This window comes from Aedes albopictus, chromosome 3, assembly GCF_035046485.1.
Source record: "Aedes albopictus strain Foshan chromosome 3, AalbF5, whole genome shotgun sequence".
Taxonomy (NCBI): domain Eukaryota; kingdom Metazoa; phylum Arthropoda; class Insecta; order Diptera; family Culicidae; genus Aedes; species Aedes albopictus.
The window spans coordinates 40870919-40892364 of record NC_085138.1 but is presented as its reverse complement, the minus strand read 5'-3'; the positions used below and the strand labels follow the sequence as shown (position 1 = coordinate 40892364).

At 39.9% G+C, this 21446-nt stretch overlaps 1 protein-coding gene across 2 annotated transcripts in view; it reads right to left on the bottom strand.

The window, feature by feature from the left end:
- LOC109406843 (lachesin) overlaps positions 1–21446 on the bottom strand; it is a 291521-nt gene that overhangs the window by 229334 nt on the left and 40741 nt on the right. For both annotated transcript variants that reach the window (XM_062855605.1, XM_062855604.1), the window contains exon 3: positions 4879–5585. In XM_062855605.1, coding sequence (XP_062711589.1) covers positions 4879–5038 — 160 coding nt within the window. In that variant the 5' untranslated portion in view covers positions 5039–5585. The remainder of the gene's footprint in view (positions 1–4878; positions 5586–21446) is intronic.

The window sequence follows — 21446 nt, the reverse complement described above, 5'->3', positions numbered from 1 at the left end:
GTTAGAAATGTTGTTTGATAACTAATTGTAATAAAATTAAGTTTTGAGTCATCGACATTTGAAAAACAATGTTACAAAATTATATCAAATTTTGATAGAAATTAGCAATATCGAGGCTGAAATTCAAATCCCATTTTGTTATATTTTCGATCTGATTATAACAAAATAGGTTGTTATCTTGACTAGACCCATCTTCCCATACAAACAATGTTCAGCGAGAATTACCCTATACGTATAGTTCGGCATATTTCTCAAAGCGAGCTCAATCCATCAAAGCAAACCATATTTACAATTGAGGTCTTGGCTTGGCCATTTTGTATGAAAATCGGTGTTTGGCCGATCAATTATGCACCACAATTCCTATAAGAGTTCCACCAAGAACTGCTGCATTAATTCCTTCAATAATTACTTCAAAGACTCATTTCGGAATTCCTGTTTTTTTTCCAGACATTCGTACATGGAATCATCCACAGGATATTTCAAAGATTTCTACAAGTAGTATTTTTCCGAGAATTCCCCAAGAGTTCCTTAGGGAATTGCTTCAAACAATAATTCAGCAATTTCTGATAGAATCCTTAAGAAAATTGCTCCATTGATTCATTCAGTAAATCTTTTGAGGATTACTTTAGTAATATTTGCTAAGATTTCTTCAGGAACTCTTTCAAGCAAGGATTGTTTCGAAAATTCCTGGTATGGAATTCGTTTTGTAATTTTACAAAAATCTGCTTCATGAATTCTTTTAAGAATTTCTTTACCAAGCCTTCCGAGGATTCTATCAGAAATTTCCTGAAGGATTCCTTCGAGAACTTTTCCAAAGATTTATTCCGGAATTCTCACTAGGATTGATACAGGAGTTTCTCCAAAGATTTTTAAAAGTTTTTCTCCAACGATTTCTTCTGGAATTTTTCCCTTTGTCACTGTATTCCACATCATGAAGTCTTTGTTAGCTGGGTAACAAACTTGCTGAAATCTTTTGTATTTTATTTTCTCGGAATCACGAGGCGAAGCAATCGTCACAAAAATTTTCTTGTTTTGAGAGCACTGGAGCCACGTTGTGCTTAAATTGTACGCTGAATATTAAGAAGGATCAAAAAAATGTTTTTCTCCACATCACTTATTCAATTCATAACCAGATTCTATGCCTTCTCCCAAATTTTTAGCTAAATTGGTTGAAAATTGAGAGTGAGTGCACAAGCCCTTCAAAGTTTGTATGGGTATTACTATGGGAAAAGGACGTTTTTCGTTCAATTGACCGTAGCAATTCCCCAAGTGCCCTAGAGTGTTAGTTGACCCTTGGTACTTCTAGGCTACTCTATCAGATACAACTTGTGGTGCGGACCTGGTGTGATAGTTAGAACACTTGACTATCACGCCGAGGACCTGGGATCGAATCACACTCCCGACAAACTCGCAAAATGTGAGTTCTTCCTTCGGAAGGGAAGTAAAGCGTGGGTCCCGAGATGAACTAGCCTAGGGCTTAAACTCTCGTTAATACAGATAAAATAAAAGCAAAGCAACAACTTTGCTGAAGACCAAATTCAAATCGGACGTCTCATTAATTAGTTATCGATTTTTATCCAACTGGAGAAACTTTAACAGTGATCGTTCAGCTTCCCAGCAGGCAACACTGCTGCACATGGCGCCAAAGATAGCACACAGAAACCATGGCTACTATGTTTCAAGGTAAATTGCAGTGATTCCCATCGAATAGTGTAGCCATCATGATCAAAGATTTTCATTTTGGATAAAAATCGATACCTAATTAATGAGACGTCCGATTTGAATGTGGTCTTGGGCAAATTTGTAGCTGATAAAGTAGCCTAGAAGTACCAAGGGTCAACTAACACTCTAGGGCACTTGGGGAAATGTTACGGTCAATTGAATGAAAAATGTAGTTTTCCCATAATTATACTCATATAAACTTTGTAGGGCTTGTGCACTCTCAATTTTCAACCAAATCAGCTCAATTTTTGGGAGAAGGCTTAGAATCTGGTTACGAATCGAGTAAGTGGTGTGGAGCAAAAACGATTTATGTGAATGAATATGTCTTGCAGTATTTACATCGGAATGTAGCAGTGATGCCACATTCACTAATTTATCTAAAATTTCGAAAAATATCAAAAATGTTTCTTACAGATATCTGTGATTACATTATTACAAAGACTTGGCACGGCATCGTGGTCGTGAGGATCACACTTTCGCTTCGTATGCGGGGATGGTCATAAGTTCAATTCCCAGCCGCGCCACCGAAAGTTTTTCTTTAAGCCGAGACACATAGTCAAGATTGGCACTGGCTGTCCTCTGAGCACATACTCTAACGAAACCCGAAAAATTGATGAGCGAACCTCGACGATACAAATGGACTCCTATTGGAGATTGGAAAAGTGAAGAACAACAGCAGAAATAATAAACACAGAACACAGACATCCAAGCATTCAAGTCCATTTCCAAAGCTGTTGTAAGAAATTTAACGGTCATTTGAAATGGCAACAGAAGTGGCAACATGCTGATGACGCTGCTATCGCAAAGATCCCAAGCTGCTGTCAGTGGTTAATATAAAACTCTAGATGTGCATATTCACCACTGACTGTAGAAACTTGCTGCTTAGGGAGCGTCCATATATTACGTCACGCAAAAATTGCCCATTTTCAACCCCCCTCTCCCCTATTTCACACTTTTTGTATGAGACCTCTTAAATTTTTGTATGGGTTGTCACACTTTACTGAACCACCCCTCCCTCTAAAAGCGTGACGTAATTTATGGACGTTCCCTTAGGTGACTCTAGTGTTCCCAGCGCTAAAAAAATGACTCCTTGCATAGAGAATTTTTTTCTAGCTTGGATGTCTGGAGAAGCAGCAGTGCAGCGATCAGTGACCTGAAGTTGGTGATTAAGAAAGTGATCCACAGACTTTGTAATACATATAATACAGCTCAGCAGTCGAAAATTTCCCCGCTCATGTAGTAGCCTAGTAGACAAAAGAGGTAATTTTTAAATAGGGTGGTTTTAAGTTTTATCTGCAGATTTGTTTTCTTCGTCATGAGGGTTTTTGTCTGAAACTTGGTTATAAATTCAGCTCTAAGATGCATATCCACACTAGGCAGGCATTCATAAAGTACCAAAAATAGTCTAGAGCAGTTACAGCAGATCTAGATCCAAACCAAGGCTTTCAAATGTAGTACTTTGCGCAATCAATCCAAGGACCTTCTTTTAAGACTCTAACCCTTCAGGATGTATATACAGAACACTAGATAATTATATCGAAAGATACAACTGATCTGAATCAGTTAAAGCAATTCTAGACTAAAACCGATGACGTAACAATGCAAAGCACTTTGTCGAAGACTCTAACCTTCTAGGATGCATGTCGAGAAAACTAGAGTGACGTATTGAAAGATAAAGTAGATTCAGATCAAAGACTTTGGCTTTGGCTAAAAGCGTAATAACAATCTCAAAAAACTGTTATATATGACTGTTGAAGACCCCAAACCTTTAGAATGATTGGCAACAGCACTCGTTTGTCGAGAGACCCAATTAATCGTAGCTGGGGATACATAGTTACGAATATTTTGTATCACCTCTGCATTATGTCCTTCAAGCATACATACAGGGGATGGCCAAAATGTTTGGGATAGGCAACTTTTTTTTTCTCTCACAAAAAACTTCAACATGCTATAACTTTTCATAGAGTGCATCAAAAAATCTCAAGTTTTGACTGTTTGTCAACCTATTATATGTGCATCATTGGTACAAATTTGGGCTCGATTGATTAATCTTTCGCAAAGTTAGAACCGTTCGGGTAAAACACTATTTTTTAGACAATTCATTTTTCAGTTGTCATATCTCGGAAACCAGTGAACCGAATTGAAAGAAAAATTGAACGTACACTAACAATATACAAATGCTTCACAAATTATTAAAACATAGATACTTTTTGAACGTTAAAAAAAGTTATCATGGATAAACACTTTTGGGATTTTTCTCGAAAAGATGTAATTTTTTTACGTCAATGTCAATAAATTTTAGTGTTGATGTCCAAAGATTTTCCACTTCTGTTCTCAAGTTATCCTTAATCAGATATATTAGAGACAATTTAACTTAAAGGAAGAACACATTTAGTAATTTTTGTGTGGCATTGTAAATTTGACTTATTTTCCTCTATATGGGTAAAAATTTCAACCTGGTATAACTTAATTCGTCGTGAGAAAATATTACATTTTATAACGTCGTATTAAGTATCAATATATTGTTGATAAACGTTAAAAAATTCATTCAATTCGGTTCACTGGTTTCCGAGATATGACAGCTCAAAAATGAGTTATCTGAAAACAAGTGTTTTACCCGAACGGTTCTAGCTTCGTGAAAAACTATTCAATCGAGCCCAAATTTGTACCAATGATGCACATATAACAGGTTGATAAACAGTCAAAATTTGAGATTTTTTGATGCACTCTATGAAAAGTTATAGCATGTTGAATTTTTTTGTGGGAGAAAAAAAGTTGCCTATCCCAAACATTTTGGCCACCCCCTGTATATCCCTTTTTGCAATCAATTTAATTTGGTCACGATTAAATTTTGGCATGGCAAAAAATATGAGATTTTTTTCAATAACATTCCCCATTTACATAGCGTCTGGAAGAAAAATTAAGTAGGACATCCCTGAAAGAAAATTGAAAACCAGTTCGCAAGCGGCTGAAAGCGAGCTGCTCAAACTTATAGTTCCCACTTTCTTCCTATCACGGTATTTTAAGTGTTAAAACTTAGCTGATACTCTAGGTACACATATAATTTTTTACAACACCCTACATTTTCGGACTTGGCAAAATCAAAAGCGGCTCGCAAAGTCCTCCTGATGAAGAACCCCTAGAAACTAGACTTACCATTTACCAGCACTGCCAGCAGTCCAAGCCAGAACAGCAGCAGTCCGGCTCCGGTGGCCACCGGATTTCGTTTGGCCGTGGTCGTCGCTATCATCCTCCTTCTCGTCCTTGTCCTCGTCGTCGTCGTCCTCCCCATCGTCACCATCCAAGCGATCACCATTTTGAAATGCCGAACACGTTTTCGACCACCAAGCCGATTCGGCCCGGTCGGTGGTGGCAGGACGAGAGGATCCCTTTCTATTTGCTCTACGATACGCTTTTCTTTGCTTTGCTGTACAGTTCCAGAGCTTGAAGCAACGCACAGCAACCCATGCACAAGGTTGAAAGCGCGCCGCGCACAGAACGGTGGCAGTAGGCGAGTTTTCTTAAATTTTCCCACCCCAACAGCACCGAAGGCAACGGTCGGCCAACTGGGATCCTTCTTGGCGCGCTGGAAATGGAATGGAACCAAACATGCGAAAGAAAGTTTCACACTTTATTGACACATTTTCCCATTCTCGCTTCTTTTGTTGATTCTGGCTATATCTACACTATCTGGAGGTGTGTGTTTTGTTTCGGTTTGTTCACACAAGTCCCAAAAGGTCGAGGCGCCCGTTGCCAGAAGTGATTGGTGCTTCTTTTTCGTTTCGGAGTTAATAGTGTTTCTCGCACTTTGATAGCCGCACTTTATCACCGGCGGGGATTCCGTTTGTTTTGATTAGCAGGATCTGAAAGGATGTAGAAAATTGAAGTTTATTTGAATTTGTGTTTTTAGGTTGGAAAATTCTTCGCTCGAATACTTTAAGGAACGACCTGAATGAACCCCAATCTTCAATCGAAAGAAAATGCTCATTATTTCTTCCAGGAATCGATGTCTGTCAGTTCCACAACGTTTCACCTGTTCATTTTCCCCAGTTTCCTTATCGCTTACATCAGCACCTGTCAAACAAAGAAGGCCATGAGCCGAAGAAGGTTCCTTCCAATTGGCGTTGATTGACTGGTAACAGGACAAAATTACATTGCCCCTCTTACCCCAGCAGCTTCTTTGCCAAACTGACAGCAAAACTGAAAGACTTGTCCGACACATAAAACATGAGGCATGGAGGAAATGAACCTATCAATAATGTAGTTACACTTGTCTCTCAATTGGATTCGTAGGAAGAAAGGATACTTGTATCAAATACAAGAGTTAGGCCATGTCGTTTTCAAAAGATATTCGGAAGGGGGAGTTTTCACCAACATGGAGCTGGAGCCATGTGATACAATCTTACTAGAAATTCCAAGAGAAATTCTAATAGAAGCACACTCACAATACTTCTTGGGAATTTTGAAGAATCGATTATTTCGGAGAATTTCAATCCACATTATGTGAGTGACTGAAATTCTACAATGACCTACAGAATTTACGAGAATCTCGAGAAAGATTCTACGCAAATCTCGAGAGAGATTCTACTAGAATCTCGAGAGAGATTCTACTAGAATCTCGAGAAAGATTCTACGAGAATCTCGAGAGAGATTCTACGAGAATCTCGAGAGAGATTCTACGAGAATCTCGAGAGAGATTCTACGAGAATCTCGAGAGAGATTCTACGAGAATCTCGAGAGAGATTCTACGAGAATCTCGAGAGAGATTCTACGAGAATCTCGAAAGAGATTCTACAAGAATCTCGAAAGAGATTCTACAAGAATCTCGAAAGAGATTCTACAAGAATCTCGAAAGAGATTCTACAAGAATCTCGAAAGAGATTCTACAAGAATCTCGAAAGAGATTCTACAAGAATCTCGAAAGAGATTCTACAAGAATCTCGAAAGAGATTCTACAAGAATCTCGAGAGAGATTCTACGAGAATCTCGAGAGAGATTCTACGAGAATCTCGAGAGAGATTCTACGAGAATCTCGAGAGAGATTCTACGAGAATCTCGAGAGAGATTCTACGAGAATCTCGAGAGAGATTCTACGAGAATCTCGAGAGAGATTCTACGAGAATCTCGAGAGAGATTCTACGAGAATCTCGAGAGAGATTCTACGAGAATCTCGAGAGAGATTCTACGAGAATCTCGAGAGAGATTCTACGAGAATCTCGAGAGAGATTCTACGAGAATCTCGAGAGAGATTCTACGAGAATCTCGAGAGAGATTCTACGAGAATCTCGAGAGAGATTCTACGAGAATCTTGAGAGAGATTCTACGAGAATCTCGAGAGAGATTTTACGAGAATCTCGAGAGAGATTCTACGAGAATCTCGAGAGAGATTCTACGAGAATCTCGAGAGAGATTCTACGAGAATCTCGAGAGAGATTCTACGAGAATCTCGAGAGAGATTCTACGAGAATCTCGAGAGAGATTCTACGAGAATCTCGAGAGAGATTCTACGAGAATCTCGAGAGAGATTCTACGAGAATCTCGAGAGAGATTCTACGAGAATCTCGAGAGAGATTCTACGAGAATCTCGAGAGAGATTCTACGAGAATCTCGAGAGAGATTCTACGAGAATCTCGAGAGAGATTCTACGAGAATCTCGAGAGAGATTCTACGAGAATCTCGAGAGAAATTCTACGAGAATCTTGAGAGAGATTCCACGAGAATCTTGAGAGAGATTCTACGAGAATCTCGAGAGAGATTCTACGAGAATCTCGAGAGAGATTCTACGAGAATCTCCAGTGAGATTCTACGAAAATCTCGAGAGAGATTCTACGAGAATCTCGAGAGAGATTCTACGAGAATCTCGAGAGAGATTCTACGAGAATCTCGAGAGAGATTCTACGAGAATCTCGAGAGAGATTCTACGAGAATCTCGAGAGAGATTCTACGAGAATCTCGAGAGAGATTCTACGAGAATCTCGAGAGAGATTCTACGAGAATCTCGAGAGAGATTCTACGAGAATCTCGAGAGAGATTCTACGAGAATCTCGATAGAGATTCTACGAGAATCTCGAGAGAGATTCTACGAGAATCTCGAGAGAGATTCTACGAGAATCTCGAGAGAGATTCTACGAGAATCTCGAGAGAGATTCTACGAGAATCTCGAGAGAGATTCTACGAGAATCTCGAGAGAGATTCTACGAGAATCTCCACTAAGCTTCTACGAGAATCTCCAGTGAGATTCTACGAGAATCTCCAGTGAGATTCTACGAGAATCTCCAGTGATATTCTTCGAGAATCTCCAGTGAGATTCTACGAGAATCTCGAGAGAGATTCTACGAAAATCTCCAGTGAGATTCTCCGAGAATCTCCAGTGAGATTCTCCGAGAATCTCCAGTGAGATTCTCCGAGAATCTCCAGTGAGATTCTCCGAGAATCTCCAGTGAGATTCTCCGAGAATCTCCAGTGAGATTCTCCGAGAATCTCCAGTGAGATTCTCCGAGAATCTCCAGTGAGATTCTCCGAGAATCTCCAGTGAGATTCTACGAGAATCTCCAATGAGATTCTACGAGAATCTCCAGTGAGATTCTACGGGAACCTCCAGTGAGATTCTACGAGAATCTCCAGTGAGATTCTACGAGAATCTCCAGTGAGATTCTACGAGAATCTCCAGTGAGATTCTACGAGAATCTCCAGTGAGATTCTACGAGAATCTCCAGTGAGATTCTACGAGAATCTCCAGTGAGATTCTACGAGAATCTCTAGTGAGATTCTACGAGAATCTCCAGTGAGATTCTACGAGAATCTCCAGTGAGATTCTACGAGAATCTCCAGTGAGATTCTACGAGAATCTTCAGTGAGATTCTTCGTGCATCTTCAGTGAAATTCTACGAAAACATCCAATGAGATACTACGGTAATCTTGAGTGAGAATCTACAAGAATCTTCAACGGCATTCTACGAGCATCTCCAGTAAGATTCTACGAGAATCTCAAGTGAGATTCCACGAGACTTTCGAGTGAGATTCCACGAGAATCTCTAGTGAGATTCTACGTTATTCTCCAGTGAGATTCTACGAGAATATCCAGTGAGATTCTACAAGTGTATTTAGTGAGATTCTACGATAATCCTCAGTAAGATTTTACGAGAATCCCAGTAAGATTCTACGAAAATCTCCAGTGAGCATGCCAGTGAGATTCTACAAGAATCTTCAATGAGATACTTAACGAATCTCCAGTGAAATTGTTCGAGAATCTCGTGTGAGATTCTACAAGAATCTCCAGTGAGATTCTACAAGAATCGCCAGTGAGATTCTATAAGAATCTCCGGTGAGATTCCACGAGAAGCTCGAATTAGATTCTTAGAAAACCTTGAGTAAGATCTTGCGAGAGTCTCGATTGAAATTCTGCGATAATCTCACAGAGTCGTGAAGATTTACTAATAATCTCGTAAACTGTAAATCGAGATTCTTATTGAATATCACATGAGATTCTTATTAGAAATTCAGAATTCTCGTTTGAGATTCTCCAAAAATCCACAGTTTTGTCTCTGACAGATTCATAGCATTGATTACAAAATATAAAAAGGATTGAACTTCGATTTAAACCGCATTCGGTGTCATGCATGACAAATATGGGCTGATAACCCACTTTCCCTGACAATCGATCAGATAACGAACGCAATATTCAACCATTCAACCCCCGCCAATTGCTCATCGTTACGCCTTCAGCCACAAAGCAGAGTAAAATTGTTTCATTCAAGAAAAACTTTCATCAGTCCACCCACCCGTACGCCCACATCACACAACACAAGTGCCCCTCTTTTCTCAAGTTGCGGTGGCGGCCTCTTTCCTTTCCCACGCCTACTAACTGCGACCCATGTTTGAAACAATTCCTTCCAGGCTCAGGCACAGGCATCATCAAGCAACGTCGCACGGATCGAAGCAATCCGTGATGGAAAAATAACAAGAAGCAACTTCGCAGAAATCGAAAGACAGACACAACTCAAAGATCGATTATAGCAGGCCGCCGGGTGGGGGTGGGATGGACGAACAGCACAGTGAAGGAGAAATCGTTATCAAACGCCGCAGCAGCAGTCACGTCGTCAGCTTCCATCCACCTACACGCACGAACGTTTCTTTCCCGTATCGAACGGGAAAAGTTGTCATCTGCCAAGATTCCTTATATTTCTTAAGCCATCAAATCGATCCCCCGTAGACCTCATCGAGGTAGGTACTTGCGGTGTGGTAAAGGTGGGTAACCGTTTGATTTTTTTTCTCTTTTGTCGGTACTCAAACTCTTTGATATTAATGTTCTGTTCTTTGACTTTGACGGTAGAAAGAAGTTTCAAAATTGCGAAAAAGTTATGACTTTTCAACCCTTTGTGAAACAAAGGGAGCCTACTTTATGGGCCCGCATGAAACATACATATGACAGACAGATTTAATTCACCGGTAAAAGCCAATCGAACCAAAGACAGACAGACAGACAGACAGACAGACAGACAGACAGACAGACAGACAGACAGACAGACAGACAGACAGACAGACAGACAGACAGACAGACAGACAGACAGACAGACAGACAGACAGACAGACAGACAGACAGACAGACAGACAGACAGACAGACAGACAGACAGACAGACAGACAGACAGACAGACAGACAGACAGACAGACAGACAGACAGACAGACAGACAGACAGACAGACAGACAGACAGACAGACAGACAGACAGACAGACAGACAGACAGACAGACAGACAGACAGACAGACAGACAGACAGACAGACAGACAGACAGACAGACAGACAGACAGACAGACAGACAGACAGACAGACAGACAGACAGACAGACAGACAGACAGACAGACAGACAGACAGACAGACAGACAGACAGACAGACAGACAGACAGACAGACAGACAGACAGACAGACAGACAGACAGACAGACAGACAGACAGACAGACAGACAGACAGACAGACAGACAGACAGACAGACAGACAGACAGACAGACAGACAGACAGACAGACAGACAGACAGACAGACAGACAGACAGACAGACAGACAGACAGACAGACAGACAGACAGACAGACAGACAGACAGACAGACAGACAGACAGACAGACAGACAGACAGACAGACAGACAGACAGACAGACAGACAGACAGACAGACAGACAGACAGACAGACAGACAGACAGACAGACAGACAGACAGACAGACAGACAGACAGACAGACAGACAGACAGACAGACAGACAGACAGACAGACAGACAGACAGACAGACAGACAGACAGACAGACAGACAGACAGACAGACAGACAGACAGACAGACAGACAGACAGACAGACAGACAGACAGACAGACAGACAGACAGACAGACAGACAGACAGACAGACAGACAGACAGACAGACAGACAGACAGACAGACAGACAGACAGACAGACAGACAGACAGACAGACAGACAGACAGACAGACAGACAGACAGACAGACAGACAGACAGACAGACAGACAGACAGACAGACAGACAGACAGACAGACAGACAGACAGACAGACAGACAGACAGACAGACAGACAGACAGACAGACAGACAGACAGACAGACAGACAGACAGACAGACAGACAGACAGACAGACAGACAGACAGACAGACAGACAGACAGACAGACAGACAGACAGACAGACAGACAGACAGACAGACAGACAGACAGACAGACAGACAGACAGACAGACAGACAGACAGACAGACAGACAGACAGACAGACAGACAGACAGACAGACAGACAGACAGACAGACAGACAGACAGACAGACAGACAGACAGACAGACAGACAGACAGACAGACAGACAGACAGACAGACAGACAGACAGACAGACAGACAGACAGACAGACAGACAGACAGACAGACAGACAGACAGACAGACAGACAGACAGACAGACAGACAGACAGACAGACAGACAGACAGACAGACAGACAGACAGACAGACAGACAGACAGACAGACAGACAGACAGACAGACAGACAGACAGACAGACAGACAGACAGACAGACAGACAGACAGACAGACAGACAGACAGACAGACAGACAGACAGACAGACAGACAGACAGACAGACAGACAGACAGACAGACAGACAGACAGACAGACAGACAGACAGACAGACAGACAGACAGACAGACAGACAGACAGACAGACAGACAGACAGACAGACAGACAGACAGACAGACAGACAGACAGACAGACAGACAGACAGACAGACAGACAGACAGACAGACAGACAGACAGACAGACAGACAGACAGACAGACAGACAGACAGACAGACAGACAGACAGACAGACAGACAGACAGACAGACAGACAGACAGACAGACAGACAGACAGACAGACAGACAGACAGACAGACAGACAGACAGACAGACAGACAGACAGACAGACAGACAGACAGACAGACAGACAGACAGACAGACAGACAGTTTTTGATCTTACTTAGTAGCTATAAAGATCAAAAGATTACCTGAAAATATGGATTGAAATGGATTGAAATTTCACTCCTTGTGCTCTTTCTCGAAAGTTGAGGATATACCTTTTGCGGGAAATAAACTTAAGATAATTTGAGGTCGACACAAGGAACATAACATCGATTAGAACTTCCACGAAATGTCATGTTTGCGTTAGCATTAACCATATTATGATCTCATTGCTTCCCAATCTCCCAGAACGGAAAGCACCACTTTTCACCAGAAACCTTGAATCATCCTAGTCTTCTCTTATAGGATAACAGCACACCTCGTCGAGTTCTTCCGGTTCATCACGCACCAAGCACCTCCAGTACGAGTGCCACGAACCTTTGTATGTACCCTGCCGAAAATGTTTCCCTCTCCTCCGGGGGGAAAACGTGCGCACACGTCCCAAGCGAAATAAAGTGAGAACATTTCCATCGAAGCAATAAATAAAAGTCCGAATATCTTCCGTCTTTGCCAAGGCTGCTATTTTGGGTGGCAGCCTTCGCTTCCGTTCATGCTCCCAGGCCCCCAAAAACAGAGAGTTTGGTGGGTTGCTTGCCTGAACTGGAAAGTCCTTTTCCATCCAATCGTGGAAAAGGAGCAACTGTAAATCGTTGAAATGCCTAAATAAAACCCAGAAAAGGTATGAAAGGCGCTTTGACTGGCGATGATGGAGAACGTTCAGATGGAATGGTTTGCGAGATAGGCCGGATTCATCTACTCAGCAGGAATTTGGGTGAATTTTTAACGCAGTTCATTCTTCAATTGAAACAGATTTCTCGAAGTGCGATTCTACGAAAATCTTTAGTGAGATTCTGAGAGAATCTCTAGTGAGATTCTGAGAGAATCTCTAGTGAGATTCTGAGAGAATCTCTAGTGAGATTCTGAGAGAATCTCTAGTGAGATTCTGAGAGAATCTCTAGTGTGATTCTAAGCGAAACTCTAATGAGATTCTAAGAGAATCTCCACTGATATTCTAAGAGAATCTCTAGTGAGATTCTGCGAGAATCTCTAGTGAGATTCTGCGAGAATCTCTAATGAGATTCTGAGAGAATCTCTAGTGAGATTCTGAGAGAATCTCTAGTGAGATTCTGAGAGAATCTCTAGTGAGATTCTGAGAGAATCTCTAGTGAGATTCTGAGAGAATCTCTAGTGAGATTCTGAGAGAATCTCTGATGAGATTCTGAGAGAATCTCTAGTGAGATTCTGAGAGAATCTCTAGTGAGATTCTGAGAGAATCTCTAGTGAGATTCTGAGAGAATCTCTAGTGAGATTCTGAGAGAATCTTTAGTGAGATTCTGAGAGAATCTCTAGTGAGATTCTGAGAGAACCTCTAGTGAGATTCTGAGAGAATCTCTAGTGAGATTCTGAGAGAATCTCTAGTGTGATTCTGAGAGAATCTCTAGTGAGATTCTGAGAGAATCTCTAGTGAGATTCTGAGAGAATCTCTAGTGAGATTCTGAGAGAATCTCTAGTGAGATTCTGAGAGAATCTCTAGTGAGATTCTGAGAGAATCTCTAGTGAGATTCTGAGAGAATCTCTAGTGAGATTCTGAGAGAATCTCTAGTGAGATTCTGAGAGAATCTCTAGTGAGATTCTGAGAGAATCTCTAGTGAGATTCTGAGAGAATCTCTAGTGAGATTCTGAGAGAATCTCTAGTGAGATTCTGAGAGAATCTCTAGTGAGATTCTGAGAGAATCTCTAGTGAGATTCTGAGAGAATCTCTAGTGAGATTCTGAGAGAATCTCTAGTGAGATTCTGAGAGAATCTCTAGTGAGATTCTGAGAGAATCTCTAGTGAGATTCTGAGAGAATCTCTAGTGAGATTCTGAGAGAATCTCTAGTGAGATTCTGAGAGAATCTCTAGTGAGATTCTGAGAGAATCTCTAGTGAGATTCTGAGAGAATCTCTAGTGAGATTCTGAGAGAATCTCTAGTGAGATTCTGAGAGAATCTCTAGTGAGATTCTGAGAGAATCTCTAGTGAGATTCTGAGAGAATCTCTAGTGAGATTCTGAGAGAATCTCTAGTGAGATTCTGAGAGAATCTCTAGTGAGATTCTGAGAGAATCTCTAGTGAGATTCTGAGAGAATCTCTAGTGAGATTCCGAGAGAATCTCTAGTGAGATTCTGAGAGAATCTCTAGTGAGATTCTGAGAGAATCTCTAGTGAGATTCTGCGAAAATCTCTAGTGAGATTCTGAGAGAATCTCTAGTGAGATTCTGAGACAATCTCTAGTGAGATTCTGAAAGAATCTCTAGTGAGATTCTGAGAGAATCTCTAGTGCGATTCTGAGAGAATCTCTAGTGAGATTCTGAAAGAATCTCTAGTGAGATTCTGAAAGAATCTCTCTAGTGAGATTCTGAAAGAATCTCTAGTGAGATTCTGAAAGAATCTCTAGTGAGATTCTGAAAGAATCTCTAGTGAGATTCTGAAAGAATCTCTAGTGAGATTCTGAAAGAATCTCTAGTGAGATTCTGAAGGAATCTCTAGTGAGATTCTGAAAGGATCTCTAGTGAGATTCTGAAAGAATCTCTAGTGAGATTCTGAAAGAATCTCTAGTGAGATTCTGAAAGAATCTCTAGTGAGATTCTGAAAGAATCTCTAGTGAGATTCTGAAAAAATCTCTAGTGAGATTCCGAAAGAATCTCTAGTAAGATTCTGAAGGAATCTCTAGTGAGATTCTGAAGGAATCTCTAGTGAGATTCTGAAGGAATCTCTAGTGAGATTCTGAAAGAATCTCTAGTGAGATTCTGAAAGAATCTCTAGTGAGATTCTGAAAGAATCTCTAGTGAGATTCTGAAAGAATCTCTAGTGAGATTCTGAAAGAATCTCTAGTGAGATTCTGAAAGAATCTCTAGTGAGATTCTGAAAGAATCTCTAGTGAGATTCTGAAAGAATCTCTAGTGAGATTCTGAAAGAATCTCTAGTGAGATTCTGAAAGAATCTCTAGTGAGATTCTGAAAGAGTCTATAGTGAGATTCTGAAAGAATCTCTAGTGAGATTCTGAAAGAGTCTATAGTGAGATTCTGAAAGAATCTCTAGTGAGATTCTGAAAGAATCTCTAGTGAGATTCTGAAAGAATCTCTAGTGAGATTCTGAAAGAATCTCTAGTGAGATTCTGAAAGAATCTCTAGTGAGATTCTGAAAGAATCTCTAGTGAGATTCTGAAAGAATCTCTAGTGAGATTCTGAAAGAATCTCTAGTGAGATTCTGAAAGAATCTCTAGTGAGATTCTGAAAGAATCTCTAGTGAGATTCTGAAAGAATCTCTAGTGAGATTCTGAAAGAATCTCTAGTGAGATTCTGAAAGAATCTCTAGTGAGATTCTGATAGAATCTCTAGTGAGATTCTGAAAGAATCTCTAGTGAGATTCTGAAAGAATCTCTAGTGAGATTCTGAAAGAATCTCTAGTGAGATTCTGAAAGAATCTCTAGTGAGATTCTGAGAGAATCTCTAGTGAGATTCTGAAAGAATCTCTAGTGAGATTCTGAAAGAATCTCTAGTGAGATTCTGAAAGAATCTCTAGTGAGATTCTGAAAGAATCTCTAGTGAGATTCTGAAAGAATCTCTAGTGAGATTCTGAAAGAATCTCTAGTGAGATTCTGAAAGAATCTCTAGTGAGATTCTGAAAGAATCTCTAGTGAGATTCTGAAAGAATCTCTAGTGAGATTCTGAAAGAATCTCTAGTGAGATTCTGAAAGAATCTCTAGTGAGATTCTGAAAGAATCTCTAGTGAGATTCTGAAAGAATCTCTAGTGAGATTCTGAAAGAATCTCTAGTGAGATTCTGAAAGAATCTCTAGTGAGATTCTGAAAGAATCTCTAGTGAGATTCTGAAAGAATCTCTAGTGAGATTCTGAAAGAATCTCTAGTAAGATTCTGAAAGAATCTCTAGTGAGATTCTGAAAGAATCTCTAGTGAGATGCTGAGAGAATCTCTATTGAGATTCTGAGAGAATTTCTTGTGAGATTCTGAGAGAATCTCTAGTGAGATTCTGAGAGAATCTCTAGTAAGATTCTGACAGATTCTCTAGTGAAAATCTGACAGAATCTCTAGTTTGATTCTGAGAGAATCACTAGTTTGATTCTAAGAAAATCTCTAGTGAGATTCTGAGAGAATCTCTAGTGAGATTCTGAAAGAATCTCTAGTGAGATTCTGAAAGAATCTCTAGTGAGATTCTGAGAGAATCTCTAGTGAGATTCCGTGAGAAACTAAAGTGAGATTCTTAGACAATCTCTAGTGAGATTCTGAGAGAATCTCTAGTGAGACTCTGGAAGCATCTCTAGTGAGATTCTGAGAGATTCTTCAGTGAGATTCTGAGAGAATCTCTTGTTTGATTCTGAGAGAATCTCTAGTGAGACTCTGGAAGAATCTCTAGTGAGATTCTGAGAGATTCTCTAATGAGATCCTGAGAGAATCTATAAAGAGATTCCGAGAGAATCTCTAGTGAGATTCTGAGAGAATCTCTAGTGAGATTCTGAGAGAATCGCTAGTGAGAATCTGAGAGGATCTATAGTGAGAATCTGAGAGAATCTCTAGCGAGATTCTGAGAGAATCTCTAGTGAGAATCTGAGAGAATCTCTAGTGAGGTTCTGAGAGAATCTCTAGTGAGATTCTGAGAGAATCTCTAGTGAGATTCTGAGACAATTTCTAGAGAGATTCTGAGACAATCTCTAGTGAGATTCTGAGAGAATCTCTAGTGAGACTCTGGAAGAATCTCTAGTGAGATTCTGAGAGATTCTCTAATGAGATCCTGAGAGAATCTGTAGTGAGATTCTGAGAGAACTTGCAGTGAGATTCTGAGAGAATCGCTAGTGAGAGTCTCAGAGGATCTCTAGTGAGATTCTGAGAGAATCTCTAGTGAGATTCTGAGAGAATCTCTAGTGAGAATCTGGAAGAATCTCTAGTGAGATTCTGAGAGAATCTCTAATGAGATCCTGAGAGAATCTGTAGTGAAATTCTAAAAGAATCTGTAGTGAGATTCTGAAATAATTTCTAGTGAGATTCTGAGAGAATCTATAGTGAGAGTCTGAGAGAATCTCTAGTGAGATTCTTCTAGTACCTCGAGTGAGATTCGACAAGAATATAGAGTGTGATTTAATGAGAACATCTAGTGAAATCTTCGTGCGAGATTCTACGAGAATCTCGATTCAGATTCTATGAGAATCTTGATTGAGATTGTATGAGAATCTCGAGTGAGACTTTATGAGAATCTCGAGTGAGATCCAACTTGAATCTCGAGTGAGTCTGGAGTGAAAATCTACGACAATCTCGATAAGATTCCCTAGTGTGATACTACAAGAATCTTGAGTGAGATGCTGTAAAAATCTTGGGTGAGATTCTATGGGCTTTTATCGATCCTTTTCGAATCAAAGTTATCGCCTTTCTGCCCCCTCAGGTGCACAAAAACGTTCCCAAATAAAATCGAACCATAGTAAATAACAAACTTTTTCATCCGCTGCACGTTCCTTCACACTTACCTGACGCAATACCCTTTGGGAAATCTTCTCTGAAAAGCAGCACCCTCCACCTCCGATCTAGTACCCTTTGGGACAGAACGTCGACATCGTCACAGTCCCGTGCAGCAGGCCATGATTTCGGGAAATTATCGACGTGTGATCGGGAGGCACATCCCTTCCATTTTTTTTTTCATCTGCCAATCCGGCTTGGTGCGGATGAGTGGAGCGCCTAGCCCAACTTCGATACCGGTATGCTATCGATGGGTGGTAGGACGAGGGACATAAATAAGTCTTAAGACGGATCAAAAACACTCACGAAGCAAGCGATGACGGACACCGATAAAGTGAATCCCAGCAGAATTCAGGGTTGCCAGTATTTGTGTTTTTTTTTTTTCTTATTCCTTCCGGTTTGATAATGATGGAAGGAAGACACTCTCAGAAAAACATTAACTAGCGGAAAATATCGATGGAACTCAAAACATTTACTTCCCTCACTTTCCGCCACGTTCACACCAAAACTCAGCTTCGAATAGTAGATACCGGAAGCATGCGAACGAGCAGCTGGTCCGAGGTAAAAGTAAGTAACTATAACAACACTCCAGCACAAAGTCTGTTCGAGTGAAAACAGAAGAAAAAAATCCCGGCGAGGCATTCAAGCAAATAATGATCATTGAGACTGCGAACGGGCCAACAATATAAATAACGACCAGATAAGTCCTCTCCGGAAGGTAGTCCAGCAGAGCCATCGACAAAAGAACAGCCATGAATCATAGCCAGCAAGAAGGGAAATAAGGAAACACCATTCTCACCAAACAACGCAAAAACAATAAATGCGCTGAGCCGTAATTTCGATTATGGCAATAATGTGAGGGAAATAATAATTTCATTTGTTTGTAGGTTTATTCTCTGCTCATGATTGTATAGGTGACGTAAGCGCCAACGAGACGGACAATCTGTGCGTGCCTTTCGATCAAATGCTGTTCGTCTAAATATTTATTGATCAAATATCTTTCGACCAAATGTTATAGATTCAAGGACAGCCTTAAGATATTTGGTCGAAAGAGTGTTTTATGAAAATCAATTATCGTCTACCCCCGTTGGTTTGACCTCATCATTTGAACACTTTTTAATTTGACCCCCTCTAATCTGCACATCGTTCAAACTAAAAATGGTTCAAACGTCATTTTGCTCATGGAACGGGGTGAAACGGAACGCAGAATCAAAACAAAACAGCAAAAAGGGTTACCACCAGTGTGTTTCTCGATGTCCACAGGGTTACTAGAAGTTCAAATTGAAAATTGAAGCCCGTTTGTTTGCATGAGGTTCAAACCAACGGGGGTAGACGGTATACCACATTTGGTCGAAAGTACGTTTGAGGATTTTTTTTCTTTTAAACACATGATTTTTAGTCAGATATGTTAATTCTTTCAAACATAGTACAGGGGCGTGGCCAAAATGAATGGGATAGGCAACTTTTCTTCTCTCACAATGCCAACATGCTGTAACTTTTTCTAGAGTGCATCAAAAAATCTCAAATTTTGACTGTTTATCAACCTGTTATATGTGCATGATTGGTACAAAATTGGGCTCGATTGAATAATTTTTCACGAAGTAAGAACCGTTCGGGTACAACACTATGTTTTAGACAACTCATTTTTGAGCTGTCATATCTCGGAAACCAGTGCACAGTGGGAAAAATCGACCCAAAAAACGGATCTTTTAACGCCGCTGGTTTCGGTACGGGAAGTTGACCATTTCTGACGTAAAAAATTACGAGAAATCGATTGATGCTAAATTCATTCACCGCACGGCACGGGAAGTGGTCCATTTTGCCCCATTTCGCCCTTTTTTATACAAAAAGAGAATCAAAATGTACTTTCAAACAACTAACACGACTGTAAATCGTTGAAAATAGCTGCAGGTGTAATTAGAGGTCAATAGAAATCATAAACATACATAGAAGATCCTTTTGAAAGCTTATTTTGCCCCATATGCCCCAACAACTTGTGGATATTCACATTTTTTTCCTAATTATGAATGGATTTGAAATGTTACTGATTTGAAGTGGTTTGTTTGGCATAAACAAAAAGCGCCAGATCTATTTTCACCAGACTCATCTTCGGGAGTTGTCCGATTTGCCCCATTTTGCCTTATTTACATGAAAAAATTAAATTTCAAATGTAGTTATGAAAAACAAATACTGCCATAACACGTTGAAATTAGCTTTAAGTGAAACTGGATGCTAACAGTTATCATGCATATATATGAAAGATATTTTCCCTATTTTACCCTACATTCCCCTAAAACTGCTGGATAATAACATATTTTGTATGGTTTTGTTGGATGCAAAACATGAAGTCCTGGATCATTTTTGATATGTACAAATGCGGAATGGTGTGAATAGCTATCCATCTCACCCCAATTTGCCCTGATTTTTTATGTAATGAATAAATTAATTTGCCCTGATTTTTTGTCATGTAATGAATAAATTAATTTCCCTTATTAACATTGGCACTGTTATCAAGAAGACATATATATGACTTTTTCTGTAATTTCCGCTCTTGATGGGGAATTAAGGGCATAATAAGCATTTTATAGAATATGTGAAATATGCGCTAAACTGATTAAATATAGCGTGTTTTAATGCACCAAACTATATACATACTTAAGATGCCAAATTTAATTAGTTGTGTACATATTTGCCATTAATTTAGATTAAGATTAATGCTTATTATACCCTGAATTCCCCACCAAAGTCATATTCTTACCTGTCCTTTTGATTACATTGGTTTCAGTACCAAAAGTCCATCAATTCGGACATAAGCAAATGTGGGAAATCAATTCATTCATAAAGCGACAACATATCAGGGCAAATTGGGGTAAAATGAACAGCTATTTGTACCCTCCCGTGAATGATTCTAAAGCTAATCGATAATAAGCATATGTAGAGTAAAGTGGGGCAAAAGTTCGAGTGGGGCAAAAGTTTCTTTTGAAGTTTTTGAGCTCAATTCAAATTATTTCTTTCAGGTGTCAAGGTTGTTCGAAGCCTTTTTGAAAAAGAGTCTTTCACTCCAAAAATTATGAAAATTGATCAATATTTCGAAAAGTTATGACAAAATGTTGGATTTCGATCAAAAAATTGTAACATGCCATGGTCCTTCCAGCGCATGAAATGGAATTGTAATGAAATCAAATTCGATATTTTGTTTTGGGGCATAACTAAGTATATTTTGAAGATGCTTTTGCATGTATAACTTTTTGCAAAAAAGATTTGGAAATCATATTTTACACATAGTGGGGCAAAAGTTCGAATTGTGGGGCAAAAGTTCGAGTCTTGTAGCAACTTAAGGTAAAAACCTAAAATTGTGCAAAATGTACATGTTATCTCTAAGAATGTTGGAATTAGTTAAAAAAATCGATCAAAGTTAAAAAAAGTTGTTTTATCTGGATTTGGCGGAAAACTACTAATTTTTCGTGTTTTAAATATTACCCTGATTTGGGTAAAATCCAGATCGAACTTTAAAGTGTATTCCAGTTCTAACATCAAATATTAAGTGGTTTCAGATATTCCTATTACCAAAGTGTCAAAATAGTGTGCTACGGTTAGCGAAATTTCGCAAACACTAGATTTGAACTTTTGCCCCAGTGGTGGGGCAAAAGTTCGAATTAGACACACACATACAGAAAGTGTTGTAACTCAAAATTGACAAGACATTTGGCGTAACTTTGTTCAGCAAAATTTTAGCACATGGATGGTAGAATCACCAC